Genomic DNA, 18,672 nt, shown 5'->3' with positions numbered 1-18,672 from the left:
CAACAGCTACCAAATGTTTTTGCCATGATTACCTTTTTTCAGTTGACACAAAGAGTTATTGAGCCTGGAGTGGGGGCATGTGTCTGTGTTTCCAGGACTTGGCTGGCGGAGGTGGCAGGATCAGAAGTTCAGGGCTGACTTTGACTATGTATCCAATCCCAGACCAGGATGAGTTACATAAAACCTTGTCTCAAAAAAAAGAAAAAGAAAAAAAAGGGAAGAAAGAGTTCTTTTTCTGCTCCCACACATGAAGTCGGGGTTCACCTACCAGGTGGCGCTGAGCAGAGACCACAGGTATGCTGAGGTCCAGGCCTGGTAGCCTGCAGATGCTCTGTAGGCCCAGCATTCCCTAAGCAGGGAATTGCTTTCCTTTGGCCTTTCTCTGTGAATGAGCACAGCATTGCCAAAGGCATGGCCAGAGTTAGTTGAACACCTGCGTGAGTAATTAGGTGAAGGGCCAGGTCCAGCCCAGAGTACAGCCTGCTCAATTCGGTCCTGAAAATGTGGGGTTCCCAGGCAGTTTCCTCTGTTTCCCCAAACACCTGTGAAGCTTTTGAGTGGGGGCTGGAGGTGTTGGGGTTCAGGGCTTGACATCTGGGATGGGAGAGATCACAAGTAGACTTTGAACTTTCCAACCTGCTGACTGTGTCTTCCAGTCCTTTAGCCTTGTCTGTGGGGTGAGGTTCCCCTCTGGAGGTGTGGAATGTGCATGTGTGTGAAAAAATGAGGGCAAAGCTCTTGGCACAGGACAGGAGTGGCATGTCCTAAACGCCTCGTGCTGGGAGTGTCTCTGTGTACACTGTGGCCTTAGGCGCATGTAGAAAAGGCAATACCACAGGATGTACTCAGGCCTTTGGGTATGGGCCACTATGGCATTGTTTCAGCAGGTGGGCTGTGCCAGCCATATGACCCAGGTTAGTGATGGTGGTGGTGGTGCTACCAGTCAGCATGGCAGTGCAGGGTAGATTGATCTGTGGGATCACATGGAGACAGAGCTTTTGTGAGTTCTCGCTTCACTTTCTAACAAGTTGGTAACAATTTGTCCTCGGTGTTGTCATCAGTGAAAATGAGCCTAATAATAGAAACTACTCCAAAGGCTTGTAGAGTGTATCTAGATTGATTCAGGTGATGCTCTGAGAAGTAGCGGGCTCAGAGTAACTGCTCCTGTTACCGGTTATTATTGTGCCATTACTAACATTATTATGACTCTGGGGAACTTGGTGTGGAGGGAGGGGCTGGTAGTGAGTTATCACATACCCAGAGAGTTGAAGTCTGCCCTGGGGAGGGTGGGTGGGTACCCTGAGTCGATGGCACAGCCCCTCTGTTTCCTGTGGCTGCTGGGACTGTTCCCCTTTCCACACCTAACTGCCAGGAGTCAGCTCAGAAAACTTGAGTATACTCAAAGACTACCCTCAGAGAAGGCCTGCCCTGTCACTCCCTGCCAGCAGGGTCTAGCTGCTCTGCCCTGTTCCCTTGGAGTGTGTGTGTGTTGGGGGGGGGGCTCCTTAGGATTTACAGGGGACCTTTGAAAATACAGAGTCCAGAGGTTCCCTGCTGGCTGCCAGGCTGAGCAGATCTGAGTTGGATTTGTAGCAAAAGGCTGTGCCTTCAGAGGGCCTAGATCTCAATGCTTGCCTCTCTCCGGCCTGGAAGGTCTAAGGCTTGTGCCCCAGTATGTTAGCAGGTGCTCTGCAGCTTATTGTTTTCTGGTCCCTGAGACCTTCTTGCTCTGACCCTCCCTGCTCCAGTCTACATGTCCGATTTGGGAGAGGAGATCTGAATTATGAATCAAGGCCTGAATTATGTATGAGGCCTTTCGCCCCATTTGCTGCTACAGTACCTGCTGGAAAAAGGTTTGCATCTGCTCAGAGCTCTTGGATGAACAGGGCTGAACTTTTCCTAGTCCCTAAGGAACTTCCCCAGCTGACTTCAGGGCCTCCTGCTACAGAGAAAGAATGGTAACCGTGAAGAGGCAGCCCTGGTCCCCTGCAGCCATGTTGGGGAGTCCCAAACCACCAGCTTCGTCTCGTAGGAAGTTGCTTGGTCACAGAGACCGCTTAGAAGCTGTCCTCCTGAGGTGTGTGTTGGGTACAGTCTTGGGGGGATGCTGTCCTCCCTCAACAGCCTGGCATTTCCCATAGTTCCCTGTTTCCTACGTCCATCCTTTAGGTCCAGCACAGCCACCTGCTCGGGCTGCATGTGAAGTCCCGAGCCCTCTGGGCTCTGCTTCCTCTGAGCTCCTGCCATTGGGGTTCAGGAACCTTCTCTTCTTCCTAGGGGTTGCAGTATGGTGGCTTCTCTCTTCTTTACCCCTTAAATACTGTGGGTCTTCCCTTTTTAAAGAATTAACCAGCTTTACTGCTGCAGCCACCCTGCTTGAGTTTTAAGATGATCCAGTTCCGTCTGTGAATTCAGCCGACAGGAAACTCTGGTGAAGAAGCAGGAGGACTGGCCGGCCATCCGGCATGCGGCACCACAGGGCTGCTTCTCTAGGGCCTGCATGTTTCTTCCTAAATCCGGCATATAATGAGGTGGGATCTGTCGTTCTGAGGGTGAGTCATGTGTCTTTGCTCACACAGCTGGTGAACGGGAGAGGGAAGATTCCAGCCCAGCTCTGTTCGCCACAGAGACCAGGAGTGACATACGGCCCAGACATGTGGGAGTGTGATCAGTCACCTACATGATTTTATGCTCTATCTAAGGCTGTTTTTATTATACTCATAATGTACAGCAGGGTATTTGTCCTTCCCTGGGAGCTTGTCATTCTCCTTTGGGGCTGAAGAAATGTTTGCTGAAGGCAGGGACAGAGGAGGGCAGACCACTCAGGGGCCACCCACACGTCTGTCATTTTGATTACTATTCAGACACTAAACAAAGCCCTCGTGGGTGGCCAGAGGGCCTTTAACTATAGCAGCTCAGATGAATTGAGGGGCTGCTGGTGACACCTGGACATTCCAGAGTCTTGAAAAGGCTTGAGATGAGGTTATACAGGCCAGGACAGAGTGGCCACATTGCCAGGTCTGGGCCATGGTGCCAGGTCTCCTTTTTTGATACCTGACCTGAGCCAGAGATGTCCCAGTGATCTGTGGTCCCTCTTTGCAACACATTGAGCACCTTAACTCATGAAATTTCCTTCTGTCCCCATCTTTTTATTCAGCAGGTCCTTGGGGTGGGGGTGGGGGGTAGGGTGGGGTGCACACAAAAATGTACAGGGACCAGAGGAGGATGCCAGGTAGGTGCCCTACTCTGTTACTCTTCCTTATGCCTTTGGGACAGGGTCCCTCCCTGAACCTAGAGCTAGGCTGGTCGCCAGTGAGCCCCAGTGATCCTCCCAACTCCATCTCCAAACAGCACTAACGGTGCACATGAAAGTCATGCCCAGCTTTTTACAACACAGTTGTTAGGATCCAAGCCCAGGTCCTCGCGTATATGCAGCAGGTGCCCGGCCCAAAGGGAGCTCTTCATCGGAGAGCTTCAGCTTCGAGAACAGAAACCCCATACATGGTTCAAATGCTAAGAAAACGTGTTTGTTTATATGTGTACATGTTTGTATATATGCATATGTCTTGAGAAGGCAAGGGCCAGACACAGGGCAGCTTCCTTCAGTGCCATCATGCAGGATGAAGCTTCCTTCCGTTGACTCCCCCTCCCCATGTAGCCCTTGATGCAGCTTCTCTGTATGACTGCCTCACCCCTTCACCATCAGAGCCCCCTGCAGGCTTCCCTTCCTCTCTCACTGACCAGAGGGTTAGCATGCATTTGCCTAAAACCAAACACTGGCCAGAGATAGGAACCCACCTGGCAGGTTTGGCCCAATCAGAACTCCTGGCCCTGGCTGAGGAGTATCCTGAAGCACCTGATCAAACAGGAGGTGGGCCCCCTGCACCACCACCCCGGGACTGCCCTGTCCAGGAGGAGCCGAAGGTGGCCAACAGGCTCTTCATTTCTTGCCATTATTGGGGGCTTCGGTTGAGTGGTCACTCTGCAGTGCCCAGTGCAGCTGCCTTGGAGGGAGAAATTGGTTTCTCTTCATTTTCTTCATTCCTTTCATTCACTATTTCTCTAGTTTTCATCTCTTCACTAGCCTCATGTGTACCCCAAACAGCCCCAGGGAGACATTCCAACCACATAGACACTCAAGGCTGATATTAGTGTTATTCAGTGTTTTCACTTCCCAAAAGGGAAACTGAGGCACAGAGAGAAGGAGATCTCCAAGACTCCTTATTGACAAGATTGATGGTGGTGCTACAGGACCGTCTGCCTCTGCCAATTCCTACCAGGATGTGTTACTCTCATCTCTCTTGAGCATCCTTTGCTCCTGCTGCATCCTCAGTTAGCATGCCTACAACGTTCATTATTCTTTGCTGAGCTATTTATTGTCTTAGTTGATTGTCACCATGGCCATTGGAGTCAGCACTGTAGATGTAATGTATGGAAATGGGCTTAGAGGGATAATATGACTGTTGTCTTGGTGTTCTGTGGCATGCAGGCTTAGGGATCTGTGCTTAGGAACTGGTGACTGGACTCCAGCCTGACTTGGGGTATAGGAGTTAGAAGGACCCTTTTTGGAAACTCTTTCCTAGTCCTGTCTACAACTGGCTTTGTCAAAACTCTTGCCCAACTCTGCTGCCCTCCCTCCCTGAGAATTAATGGAGAGAGAGGTTAGCTGCTGCCTGCACCCTTTGTCTCCTAGACTCTAGAACACAGGCCTCATTGTGTGTCTGACAGCAGGCAGCTGGGCTGCCTAGAAAAGTAGATAAACAAGCATCCATGGCCTTTGGTCCAGGGCCCCTTAGGATGGTCAGAGTCCTCTGGGTGGGTATCAGGAGGAGAGGCTGGCTTGCAGGGAGAGCAGGGCTGGTGTTAGAGTACTGCATCCTCTAATGATGGAGGAGGCCAGGGCAGGGGAGGGGTAGGACCAGCTGTTTCCCTATGCCGGTGGTTCTCAACCTTCCTCATGAGGCTGCCACTCTTTGTTATACAATTCCTCATATTGTAGTGACCCCAAGCATAAATTATTTTCCTTTCTACTTTACAACTATAATCTTTCTACTGTTAGGAATGGTAATGTAAACATTTTTAGAGACAGAGGTTTGTCAGAGGGGTCCTGATGCACAGGTTGAGAACCACTGCTCTAGGCTGTGGTGAGGACTAGGGGAAGAGGTGGCCACTGATAGATACTAGGAGGCCATGCTGTTGGGATGCAGTAGTGCAGCCAATGCTATCCTCAGACCCTAGATCACTTTGACCTTGTCCTCCTCCTGAGTGCTGAGGTTACAAGGGGCCACCACACCCAGCTTAGGCAGGGTGTCTAACTCAGAGTCTCCCATCTTAGCTATATCCCCAGCTTCAGGCCTCAAAGCTCAGGGACAACCCATCCCAGGCCACCTGTCTTTGCTGGCTTCCCTCTCTCCCCTGTTCCCTTTGCTGTTTGTTAAACCTGCTTCCCCTCTGCCAGCTAGCTCCCCGCACTCTGTACCACTGGTCCAGGGACCTATGCCCCCTATTCTACATCTGTACCTGAGTCCTCACAGGCGTTGTCTTGGAGCTTCAGACCTCCATTCTGGTAGCTTACCTAGTCCTAAGGTGCATCTGAGGACAGTGCCGTTAGGACTCGCAGCTGGATGAGCCATTGCTCTAATCCTTACATTCATTCATTCATTCATTCTCTGTGTAGCTTTGTAGACCAGACTGGCCTTGAACTCACGGAGATCCATCTGCCTCTGCCTCTGGAGTGCTGATATTAAAGGTGTGTACTACCACCGCCCGGCTTAGCCCTTAATTTCTTAAAAATGTTATATGTATAGGTGTATTACCTGCATGTATGTCTATATACCACTTGCCTAGTGTCTGTGGAGGCCAGAAGACAAAGTTAGATCCCCTAGAACTGAAGTTACAGATGGGTAAGCCGCCATGGGTGCGGGATTGAACCCAGGTTTTCTGGTAAGACAACCAGTGCTCTTAACCATGGAGCCATCTCTCTATTATCCCTATTTATTTTTATTGTATTGTATGGGTGTTTAACCTGTGTGTATGTGTATATGCACCATTTATATTCAATACCTGTGGAAGCCAGAAGAGGGTGTCAGATCCCTTGGAACTGGAGTTATAGATGTTTGTGGGCTACCATATGGATGCTGGGAATTGAACTCTGTTCCTCTGGATGAGCAGCTAGGGTTCTTAATCAGTGAGCCCCCTCTTCAGCCTCCCCTTTTTGAAAATAATGTGTGTGTGTGCATGCATGTGCATGTGTATATGTGTGTGTTGCACACATATAAGTATGGGTACACGTGCCCATGTGTGTCCTTGTGGAGTCCAAAAGAGGATGTTAATGTCTTCCTCTGTCACTCTTGACCTCACTGCATGAGGCAGAGTCTCTCTCTCACTGGACCTGAATCCTTCCGCCAGCTACTGGACAGGATCTGCCTGTCTTGGCCTCCTAACACTGGGATTATAGGCACATGTAGCCATGCCCTGCTTTTTTATGCAAATGCTAAGAATTCTAATTCAGGTCCTCATGCTTACTCAGCAAACTCTTACCCACTGAGCCATCCCTCAGCCTTGGTACCTTTTGAGACCATGTCTTGCACTCAACAGAACACATTTGAGAGTTGTCATGCCACTAGAGTCACCCAGGCAGGCACAGCTATGGTTTGTACCTTCCCATTTCAGTGCACTTTGCTTACCAGTCACTTGGAGGAGTGAAGATGTTTCAATATTGGAACAATTACATAGGTAGCTGCATACACATCTGTGCACAGTTCATGTATCTGTAAATAGGATTTCATCTCTCTGGGATAGGACTATTCTTACTTAAGTAAGAGTTTTTTTATGAGTGTGGTACCTGCAGAAACTAGAGATATGGGTTAGATACCCTGGAGCTGGAGTTGCAGACAGCTGTGATCTGCTGCCCAGGGAGGGTGCTGGGCACTAAGCTCAGGTCCTCTGCAAGAGCAGTATGCACTCTTAACTGCCGAGCTGTCTCCACAGCTCTCTTGCTAAAAGTTTTTACTCATGGGCTTGTGAGACAGCTCATCTGTTAAAGGTGCTTGCCACAAAGACTGATGGCCTGAGTTTGATCCTAGGATCCACATAGTAAAAGAATGGAACTGAGACCCTCTCTGGCTCTGCCCCCAATACACACACACAAGTAATTAAACAATAAAATAAAATCTTTGTTAAAAATGTTCAATGTAGCTGGGTAGTGGCACACGGCTTTAATCCCAGCACTCAGGAGGCCAAGGCAGAGGCAGAGGCAGAAACAGGTAGATCTCTACAGGTTTGAGGCCAACCTGGTCTACAGAGTGAGTTCTAGGACAAGCTCCAAAACATACACAAAGAAACCCTGTCTTTGGGAGCCAGAGAGAGGACTCTGGTTAAGAGCACTGGCTGCTCTTGCAGAGATCCTGAGTTCAATTCCCAGCAACCCCATGGTCACAACCATCTATAGTGGGATCTGATGCCCTCTCCTCCACATAAAGGTGTACATGCAGGTAGGACATTCATATTCATAAATCTAAAAAGGAAAAAAAAAACCCTGCCTCAAAAAAAAATTCAGTGCTTCTTAGAGGATGGTTGTGTCAACTGCCTTAAAATACTTTTGATACTCTGACTTTACTTTCCGAACCCAAATCAAAATAACACCACAAACTTTTGATGAAAATGGTAACAGCTGGGTCATCTCGGGTCAGTAACTATCTCTTAGTCTTTTCCAGTGCACATTGTCACTATCTTCTCTAGTTTGTGTGTTGAATAATTTTGGATTATAGCCAGCCACTAGCTCTTGTAGACCAGGCTGGTCTCGAACTCACAGAGGTCCGCCTGCCTCTGCCTCTTGAGTGCTGGATTAAAGGCATGCGCCACCACCGCCCAGCTGTGGGTTTGTTTTTTAAGTAGGAAATTAGTCCAGTTTGGTTGAAGCCTGGCGTCCCCACTTGTCCTCTGTAAGCAGCTATTCCCACTTAGCCAGCTCAGTGCCCACAGCCTTTGCCAATGCTCTTCAGTGCCTCCCTAAGGATGCCCACCCAGGGCTGGGCTGCTCCACTCCTCAGTCAGCAGCTTAGCTGTGAACTGACCTGCTTGCTCCCTGTGCCGCTAAGGGCAGCGCTCAGGGCTTCAGCACACTCGAAGGGCCTCCATCCACTCCCAAGCTCTGCCTTCTCAGTGTCCTGCCCCAGGGCTCCTTTCCCACTTCCTCTCCACCTGACATCTGTCCCCCACTGCTACACACAGAGACTGTGTGGCTGCTGCCACCACTCAGCTTTGGGATCTGAGTTTGCCTTGTGGAAAAGACAAAATAGCAAGACAGACAGACACACACACACACACACACAGGGAGAGAGAGAGAAACAACTAGGGCATTTTCTGTCTCAGATGAGACCCTTCCCCAGCTTTGCATCAGAAAGAGTTTCTTTTAGAGCCCTCTCTCTTAACTAATCTTCTGCACAGGAAATAGGAAAGGAAAAGTAACAATAACCACCCCAAATTCAAGTTTTTGTTTTCCCTCAGTTGATTTCAAGGAGTCTTACTCCTTAAGTCTTCCGTGTGGTGCTCAGCAGTGGTCAATGGAATTTGGGGTGCTATTCTAGCTCACCCAGAGCCAGGCGTCTTCCTTGGTTGGTTTCATTTGTGTTTGGGGGGTTTGCTTTGAGACAGGTCTCCCTGTATGGACTAGGCTATGCTGGAACTAATGACCATCCCACAGGAGGTTATGGCACATGCTACCACACCCTTCTTCCCCAAACTTTAATGCAGGCATCTCTGTAACAGATTTGAAGTCTACCGTCTGTCTGGAGTGCTAGCTGGATTTTTTTCTTTAATATTCAAATTCTGAAGCAAGGGTTCCCTGTACTGGTGTTAGTTTTTCTAGTCAAATTTTCTTAGGTTTATTCTTTCTCTAGTTGGAGCAAGCTCCTGAACTTATAAGTGATCATAAATAATTACTTTAGTAGCAATAATTACTGGAGCGTGCCTGGGCTCAGCTGCCTCCTTGTGGGTGTGTGACTTTAATCCCGAATGCCTGAGCCCTGTGTATTTCCTCATCTGTAAAATGGGAATAAGAATTCTATTCAAGGCCTGCGAGGGTGAGATAACTCTGACTACAGAGTGAGTGAACAGTTCCTGGCACAATGGCACTTGCTCTGGTGGGAATGGCTAATACTCATTCAGCACCTGGAAGTGCTGAGAGCCACAAGCTAAGCCTGCTTATCTCCTTGTTCAAGAGGCTGCTGAGACCTCTAGGAGCAAAGGGCTGCCTCGCCTTGGTTGGCTTGCCAGGCCTGCATGGGGGAGGTGTGGGAGGCCAGCTGGGGTCAGGGGGAAATCTTGCTGATAAGTAGATGAAAGCATGGCTCACAGCATCCCTTAGGGAGATGTGACTCTGGGGGATGAATGGAGAAAATCAGGCTGCAGAGAAGAGCAGCAGAAATAGAAGGGGAAGCCTGGTAATTGAATGGTTTACAATATGAAAGAACAGTATTTCTCTGCCAGCAGAACCACCATCTCCCCTGGCAGCAAGCTGCCAGTCCAGCTGTGAGCACTTCAGCTGTTCCCATCATCCCTGCTGAGCCTAGAGTTTGCTTTCTCCTCTCCTGGGAGTCAGAGGAGCCCAAGACTGCCTGGCATCCACACATGCTGACTATCAGTGTCATCTGCTGTGCTCGCTGATACGAGGGAGCCCTTCCCCTTCCTGGGACTTGGCTTCCTTGCCAGGTCGACAGACACAGCCCCAGATACACTGCAGATTGCCAGTGTCAACGCCAGGCATCCCCCTGCTCCCTTTTCTGTGTGTTTTGACGGTTTTGTGTGCTTTGGTTTTGCTGGGATTTTTGTTGTTGTTGTTTCTGAGACAAGACTCTTTTGTAGTCTAGAATGACTTCAGATACAATCCTCCAGTACATTTTTGTTTCTTTGACCATGTTAGGGATGGAGGCCAGGAATTGCACATCCTCCAGATGAAATATTTGCATTATGATTCATAACACTAGCAAAGTTACAGTTATGATGTAGCAACGAAGATAATTTTATGATTGGAGGTCATCACAGTGTGAGGAATTGTATTAAAGCTCACAGCATTAGGAAGGTTGAGAACCACTATTGTGAACTATGTGGTGATCCTTAGACCCTCACATCTCTCTGTCACCAGATGCCCCCCAGTCCCTGCCTCTGTAACAGCTTTCTCTGGAAGCAGAGGATGGACAGTCTGGCCCAGGGATGTCCCCAGGCCCTATGCATTAGGTATTAAAGACATGGATTACAGAATCCTGCTGTACCTCATAGCTGGAGCTCATCTTCAACCACTGAGCACTCTGGAGTCTTCAACCACTGAGCACTCTAGAGTAGATGCCTTGGACTTGTTCCCAAAATAATTAAGGCATAGTCCCTGACCTTGGGGAGGACTGTAGGGGTAAGGTCCTGGAGGCTGGGTGGGTGGAGGGTATCAGTTAGGGTGCCCCAGGCCCTCCTTACATTCATAGGCTCTCTGTACAGCAGTGAGGGGGTACCAGGAGGAGAGGGGGAGGGTGGCCAGCTGGGGCTGTGGGTGAGCACCCCCACAGCCTGCAGGTGGCACCTGGGCAGTTCTATTCTCAGAAGCCACTGACATTGCCAGGCAATGATGTGGCTTCCGTGGGAGTGGGAGTGGGTGTAGGGGCTGACAAATAGCTGTAACGCTGAGGGTGCTCTGGCCAGGCCTGAGCTGGCAAAAAGCCTCTTTCCCTCTTACCTGAAATTCTATAGCCCCATGGAGGCCGAGAGCAAGGGGCTATGACTTCCTCAGCTGTGGATAGTGCACAGAGCTATGGGTCTCACTGGACCTCTGCTATAGCATCCTACCCTTAGAGCTGGAGATACCTAAATCTGAGGGATGAGCCACTAGGTACCAGGTTCAGAAGCATCTTAGGACATTGCAAAGCCCCTGAGTCATCCCTCAGCCTCAGCGGAAGTGGAAAAGCAAGTCTAGCTGGAATGGAGGTATACACAGCCACCATGCACAGGGATGGAGAGGTGGCTGTGGTAAGAGCTGTGCTCACCAAAGGCCGCTGAGGCCAGTCTCTGGCGCTGGACTACTGCAGTGACCAGGGCTTCAGATGCCTGCTGCACCTGCCATACTGGACAAGCATCCTGTGGACCTGTAGCACAAACCGTCTGTGAGCAGATGAGTCTTCCCACCTGTCTGTGCTTTGGCACATGTGACAAGCAGAGTAGGAGGGAGGAGAGGCCTGCCTGGAATGCTGCCAGCACCACAGCAGTGACAGATCCCTGTCCTGCATGCTGTGTCGGTGTTCTCGGTATGCTTTCAAACCAACACCTGCAGCACAACCAGAGGGAATTCCAGAAAGAGCTTGTCCTTGTTTTTTAAACCCTTTCCCGAGGAAGATAGACACAAACACTGGCTCTGTATCATGTAGGGTACCAGCAACAAACCAAAGACAACTTAGGGAACCACTGAGCTCATAGGGCTTACCTATGAAGCATGGGTAACCCCAGAGCAGCATCACCAAAAAGTGTCATCCTACCACGGATGATGGTTTCCAAAGATGCTGATGACTGGGGGGGAAGTTGCCTAATGAGGTGCATGAGTGTGGGGGTGTGTTCAGTGACCATATGTAACCATATGTAACTAGCTAGCTACCACCGTCAACATCAGTCAAGTGTCAAGCAAGTAGAAGGCACACAGTGATCAATTGTTTAACGAATGAGTAAATGAGTGAATGAATGAATGAATGAATGAATGAATGAATGAATGTTTTGGAAGGCTGCTACTAAGGTACAAGCTAATTTGGGGGGAAAATGTCAAGAAGCTGAACCTCATAGGCTGGGGACTTAGCTCCAGGAGGACTCAGTTCTAAGCCAGCTTGGGCTATCTAGCCAGACCCTGTCTATAAAATAGACAGTGACCCTGGTAGCAGTGTTGTCCTTCCCTGTGCTGTCTTTGGAGTGGGGTTTGGAGAAACCTCTGGGACCACACCCTACATGGATGAGGCCCTCTTTACTTTTTGTTACTGAGTCTTAGCCAACAGGAATAACATGATCCCAGGTGAAAAGACTAAGTTGGTACCACTGGTGTCCTTTTAACTTGCAAGACCAGCCCCCTCCATTCCACCTTCTGCCCCAGTGCCCTTGGCCTTGGGGCGTCCAGGGGGCTTTCACACCTGTCCTCTTTCCTCCCCAAAGGTGGAAAAACTTGTGAAGTGTTTGGATCCCAATGACCTGGGCAGAATCAACTTCAAGGATTTTTGCCGAGGAGTGTTCGCCATGAAAGGTGAGGTCCTTTTGGTGTCCTGTCTGGGTAGGAGACCAGCACACAGGGTGGGTCCCAGAAATGGCCTCTGTTCCTAGGGACCTATGGGGGCTGAGGGGAAAAGGTCTTGGGCATGGGTAGTGCATGGAGCTGTGGCTCTCTCTCTGAACCTCTGCCACAGGCCCCACTACCAGGGGCAGGACAGCCTTCCTGCCCTCCTCATATCTGCCCCCTCTGGGAAACTGCTCTTCCCATCTTTTCTCCTCTTGCCACCTCTCTCTTGCTAGGATGGCTATGCTCTGGAGGATTTCCCTGGACTTCCCACTTTAGCTCTGTGGGGAGGGGGTTGGCATTTGCTCTGTCAGTGGTGGATAACTTGTCTAACTAGTGCAAAGCTCTGGGCTCTGTTGCCAGCAATGGGAGGTGAAAAAAAAATAATAATCAAATGAATTCAGTTCTGGCCACAGCTGGACGGAGCTGGCTACCATGTCTCTTAGGGCCACTTATTTACTAACTGCCCTCTCTCCTCTTAGACCTTCCTAATTCCTTCCTCCACCCATTCCCCCCCCCCTGCAAAAAAAAATTCCAAGGTCAGTTTTGAGAAAGTCGAGGAGCAGAAGTAAAAGGAAACCAGAAGTTTGCTGGGGGAGCTGAGGCAGTGCAGAAACCCCTACTAAGTTTCTCCAAAGAGATTTGTTTGATTCCCTGGGCTGGCTCAGACCACTGCTGCCCTGTGCCTATGCTGAGCCCCGGTCCAGTATAACAATCAGAGAACCACCTATGTGATGGGTCAGCAGGGTATAGGAGCCTGCTGACCTCCCAGGGGTGGCCCTATCTAGAGTTTGTGGGTATCCCCCATTCACATATGGAAGTACTTCCAAGCCTGGGCACTTCCCTGTGTCCCCATGGGGTTAGCCCCATGGAAGAAGTTCTCATCAAGTGCCTTTCTGACACCTTGTATAGTGCCCTGAGCCAGCCCCATACAGCTGGGCATTTCCCCCGATTCCTACCATTGTGTTAGAGACGTGGGCCACTTCCTTCCTCCAGCAGATCCCTCCAAGGCCCATTAGAACAGCCGTGTGGGCTGAGGCCCATACCACTCACTGTCTGTGTGTCTGTCCACAGGGTGCGAGGAGCTGCTGAAGGACGTGCTGTCAGTGGAGAGCGCGGGGACCCTGCCATGTTCTCCAGAGATCCCAGACTGTGTGGAGCAGGTAAGGACTGTGGCCCAGTGCCTCCTGCACTTGGCTGTCCTTGCTATTTGCACCCAGGCCTGACTTGGCATCTGGAAGGACTGGGACTTCCTCCAATGGCCTTCAGGCATCAAAGTCACAAAAACACCACCTTAGGAGAGCTAGGTAAGGTGGCACATGCCTCTAATCCCTAATCCTACCCCTCGGGAGACTAAGGCAGGGAGATTGCCACAGGTTTGAAGCCAGCCTGAGACACATAGCAACACTGCTCAAAATAAAACAAAAAAGAAGAAAAAAAAATCACTCCGGAACAGGCACAGTGAAGTCCTCAGGGAGCCATGATGGGACAGGAACTGGGGCCACATAGCATCTTCCTCCGCCTCACTGGTGGTGCTGAAGAGAAACCAAGTCCCTGGAGAGAACTATGGACTGGAGGTCAGGTGGGCAGGGCAGGGATTCTCTTCCTGTTCTCTCGATCCTCTTCGTCTGTGGGTACACACACACAGAGACACAATAAGTATGTCATTAAAACTTTAAATTTTTAAAATTAGTTTTCCTATAATCCAGTCTCAAGCCCCCTCTTCCATCTAGAGGTGGGAAGTTTGAGGGGCTGAAAAGCCCCAAGTGTGGTCCTTCTCTGACCAGCCTCAGGCTGTGGCATCTAGAAGTACCTACCACCCTGAGTCATAAACTGAGTGTGGGCAACCGGAAGTGGTTAGACATAAACGGCACTCCTATCAGGAAGTACCAAGGGCCCCAGCAGCTCTGTACCTCTCGATTTCTGCTGCTGATAAACACCATGACCAAAAACAAGTTATGGAGATCACAGTCCCTCGTGGGGGAAGCGCCAAGCGGTTGCTCAAGTAGGAATGCAGAGGCAGGCAGTGAAGCTGAGGCTGGTGTACGGCTGTGCTTTCTGCTTCTGTTAAGCTAGCTCCCTCATATGATTTGGCCCCACCTGCCCTGAGCTGGACCCTCCATACTTCAATCTGATGGAGGCAAATCTTCAGTTGAGGAGGTCCCTTCTTCCCAGGTGTGTACAGCTGACAACCGAGAACAGCCATCACAGAGCAAGCACCACACTTTTTCTCATTGTATCTTGTGTTTCATATATCCTTGTCTTTAGTTAACCTCCATCCTCCTCTCCCCACTCTCTCTGCTGCCCCTTACCCATGTAAACCCTTCTGTCCCTAGTGCCCCCACTTTTTACTTTCATATTAGGTATGTTCCATTATTTCTCTGCCCCTTTCTCTCAAAGCCTCTGTTGTCCCCTCCTGTAGGCTCCTTTCTAGTTTCCTGGCTTCTGTATACATTTGCTCCCACATAAATATACACTGTGTGTGTGTGTGCTTAAGATTGAACACGCATATATATATATATATATATATATATATAATCTTTTGATTCATTCTGCTGCTATTACCAAATGATGTGTTTATAAAACATTGAACTATTTTTGCAAACACAGCTTTGTACTGCAGAGATGGTTTTAAATGCACTATCTACAGTCTCCAGGGAACTTCTGGCTAGAGCAGGATTATTTTGGTTTCTCACCCAAGTCAGCTCCAAAACTTCTGTGGCTCTGGGTAGTACTTCATCCAAGGGTCACTTCCCCCTGGAAAATAGAAGAAGCCTAGGACCAGATTAGTTCATTGGATACTTCTGGGTGGTGGAGTCCAAGTGAGCTCTTGAGGGCAGGACTTGGGGAGAGGAGAGGGGTCCCATAATGTTGAAGGTGGCCAAGCAGAGGGTTGGAGAAGGCCAAGGCACTGACAAGAGACAAAACTAATCTAAGGATAGTGATGGTCTGGGCTGGCCTATAGCCTGGTGGTAATTGTTTGCCTAGATTATCATGATTGATCCTGTCAGCTTGGTCATACTGAGAAGCACCTAGGTTGGGGAGGGCCATTTCAGGGTGTTAGGGGAGGATATTTCCAGAGATGGTTAACTAAAAGGAGATCTGCCCTGGATATATGGCCTATACCATCCCATTGGCTGCAATAAAAGGACAAGAAGGGGGCCGTAGAGATGGCTCAGCGGTTAAGAACACTGACGGCTCTTCCAGAGAAAATGGGTTCAGTTCCCAGCACCCACATGGCAGCTCACAGCTGTCTGTAACTCCAGGATCTAACACCTTTACACAAAACATACATAAAGTCAAAACACAGATAAAATTAAAATAAATAAAATTTTAAAAATAAAACTAAAAGGACAAGAAAAGGGGAAAGCTGATAGACCAGCCCACCACCACCACCATACACACACCTTTCCCCACCCCTGCTTCCTGGTCACCATGAGTTTGCAGCCTCTGCCACTCATTCCTGCTAGCATGTTGCTCTTTCTAAGCTCAGGCTCCAAGCAGTGATACCAGTGGAACTCTAAAACCATGAAGTCCTCCCTCCTCCCTTTCTCCCTCCTCTTTCCCTCCTCCCTCCCTTCCTTTCTTCCAGTTTTCTTAGGCCTCTGTCACCAAGATAGCAGGGTCTAGGGCAGGAACAGAACAGTGGGTTTTGTAAGGTGGGAACTGTTATGGGTCTGGGGTTGTTCAGAGATTCACCAATCTGACCATGAATGAATTTTAATAAATAAGAGGCTTTACTAAATACTGGCCAGGACCATGGATACTGGCCAGGTCCATACCTGAGATTCATGCTTAGAGTGTGGCCCTGAATTATGTCAGTCAGGAGCTATAAAGGTAAAACCCATGAGGCTACATACATCCTGCCTTTGTCCAATCAGGGGCAAGCATGCATCCAGACATACTTCCTGCCTATGTACCTCCCTCCTATGTGTGATCAAGCACACATCCTGTGCAGTTGGGGTGACCAAGCTTGCTTACAGAAGTGAAAACACACAGCTTTGTTACCTTACAGGAACAGCACCAGCATTCCAGGAAGTAGTTATCTGTCCCTGGGCAAGTGGGGCTTACAGGTTTAGAGGCATTTTCATTTTATAGATCTCTTAAGTGAAGTAATTAAAACTTAAAGCATAGAGTCAGCCATCACAGGAACAAGGAAACTGAATAATAGAGACAAAGCTGATTGGCCAGCATCAAACTGCTGTTTTCAGGGGATTAAAGGAGGGGATTTCCTTATTGTGCCAGCTAAAGCTCTCCTGGTTTCTGGGAAGGCCACCTAGCAGCTTAGTTTCAGTCTTGGTGGCACAAAACAACATCCCAAAACAGACTCTTTTGGTCCAGTCTGCTTAGTGCAGAATCCTGGTCACATACACCAAGGGATACCTGTAATTTTTATTTAACAGTTTGAGGTGACAGAGACTAAAGCCTGTGTGGGGTCAGGGTCGGAGTCACGTGTCCAGACTGTGCTTAACATGAGGCCCCTTAGAGATGGGCCAGGATATCTGGGTCTCGTGTGCATTGCCAATGCTGAGGGCTCCAGACCTGCCATACTGGTACCAGTGGGACCATATCTGGGACAAAGAACCCCCAACATGGGACAGACACTAAGTGGTGCAGGAGTCTTTTGGGGTCTGGCCTTTGTGGAGGGTGCAGAGTGAGTAGGCCTTACCATCATTTAAAACGGGGTCCATCCCTCACTTGTGGCCACTGGCCAGCCATGCAACCTCAGCAAGTTCCCCTCACTATCTCAGAACCTCGGTTTCCTTGGCTATAAAGCAAGACTTCTCAACAAGTCTAGTTCTGACTCAACCCCGCCCCACCCCCCAAGCTGCTTCTTCCCTTTTACCCTTGGGTTCCAATGTTTCAAAAGCAACTTAAAATGGAGTGTGTGCTGAGACATAGGAACACAGAGATGCACTGAGGCCGGGGTTACCCAGGAGTATGCAGGGACAGGGACATGCTCACATGGCTCCAGCTGCTTTTGTGGTATCCATGCTGTCCCAACCACTACCAGAAAGGATGGTGCATTTACCAAAGAGGAGAAATGGGGTTGGAGGACCTGACCCCCCCCAAGAAGGAATTTTTTTTAATAAAATAATATTTTGTTGTTGTTGTTTTCCAAAGTCTAGGGGTTCCAGGGAAGCAGAAAGGTGGGGGATCAGTCATCAGAGCAACCCTGACTCTTTCCCATGGGACTGTAGAATGTGGGTGTGTTGGTGACTTCGGGTTTTAAGCCTCTTCCAGGCAAATCTTTCTGTCCTCCACACAGCTCTGGGCCTAACAAGTGGCTCAGCTGGCCCAAGCACCCAGTTGAGTTAGTTAGTGTATGGGTAGACATAGTAGGTGACCTGGTTTGTTCAGCTTTAGCCAGACAGCTTGATGGACTTGGGCCACCTCCTTTCTGTGAGTTCCTGAGTGTCACAAAACCAGCCAGGCAGAGTGAATCCACAGGCTTCACTAAAATTCTGGCTCCTGGAACAGACAGGCAAAACCATAGATCTTTATAGGCAAGATCTTCAAAGAGGGCCAGTTAGAAGCAGAGCACCTTGCTGTGCTCCAGCTGTCCCCTAGGGGTCAGCCTGAGACCATGATCAAGAAGCCAAACAGCTTCTGGTTCCTCTGGGTTTCCAGTGTGTCCCTGCAGAATACAGATCTGAGCAGTGTGTCTTGGGGAGGTAGAGGATGGTATGTGGCTTGATGTCAGGACTACAGCTGAGCTAACCATACCGTTAGGGTGTGGGCATCACGGCTTGGTGGGAATCACTTTGAGTCAGTAAAATGCTTTCCTGTTGGCTATAGGGTAGGCCTGCCATCTGGGCACCACCCTGGGTCTTTGACCTAGGAAAGTCCATTCTGGATGTTTCTCTAAGAATTGCTGTATAGTACCAGAGTCCAACTGTGGAGGATGCCAGTGTCCTCAGAGTCTGTCACACTTGTCAGGGCAAGTGTCATTGAGTGCCGCCAAACATGCTATTGAGTGTGTTTCTCAATTCAGGATGCCCAGAGATCCAGGGATGGTGTCTCTGGGACAAGTCCCTTCTGAGCCCAGTCTGCTCCAAGTGTCTCCCTTTTATGTAGCCCTCAGTCTGTATGATGAGGAGACATGGGTCCACAGGTATCAATGCTGGCCAGGGGCTATAGTCACCCCTTGGCAGTCAGTGAAGCAACACCTAACTCAGAACTGAGATTCTGGGTGTTGGTCTTCCACTTACATAGACAGATTAGTAGGGAACCCATCAAACCAAAAGGATGGCAGGCCACCTGCTCCTGGGACAGTGTCAGACAGGCCAGAAAGTTACCCATGGTGCCCTCATAAGCTGCAAGCCTCCAGTGTTCTGCTCCCCATAATCCCCTCCTATCACAGCCACTGCCTACCCAGC

General features: G+C 49.5%; 1 protein-coding gene across 2 annotated transcripts in view; it reads left to right on the top strand.

Moving 5' to 3' along the window:
• The window catches only part of Rab11fip4 (RAB11 family interacting protein 4), a 101,180-nt gene that overhangs the window by 12,505 nt on the left and 70,003 nt on the right, over positions 1 to 18,672 (top strand). For both annotated transcript variants that reach the window (XM_051179825.1, XM_051179823.1), the window contains exons 2-3: positions 12,175 to 12,262; positions 13,367 to 13,455. In XM_051179825.1, coding sequence (XP_051035782.1) covers positions 12,175 to 12,262; positions 13,367 to 13,455 — 177 coding nt within the window. The remainder of the gene's footprint in view (positions 1 to 12,174; positions 12,263 to 13,366; positions 13,456 to 18,672) is intronic.

Source organism: Phodopus roborovskii, unplaced genomic scaffold (genome assembly GCF_943737965.1).
Source record: "Phodopus roborovskii unplaced genomic scaffold, PHOROB, whole genome shotgun sequence".
NCBI classification, from domain to species: Eukaryota; Metazoa; Chordata; class Mammalia; order Rodentia; family Cricetidae; genus Phodopus; species Phodopus roborovskii.
Note: the sequence above shows the minus strand (reverse complement) of the source record. Positions and strands in the feature narration are given on the sequence as shown.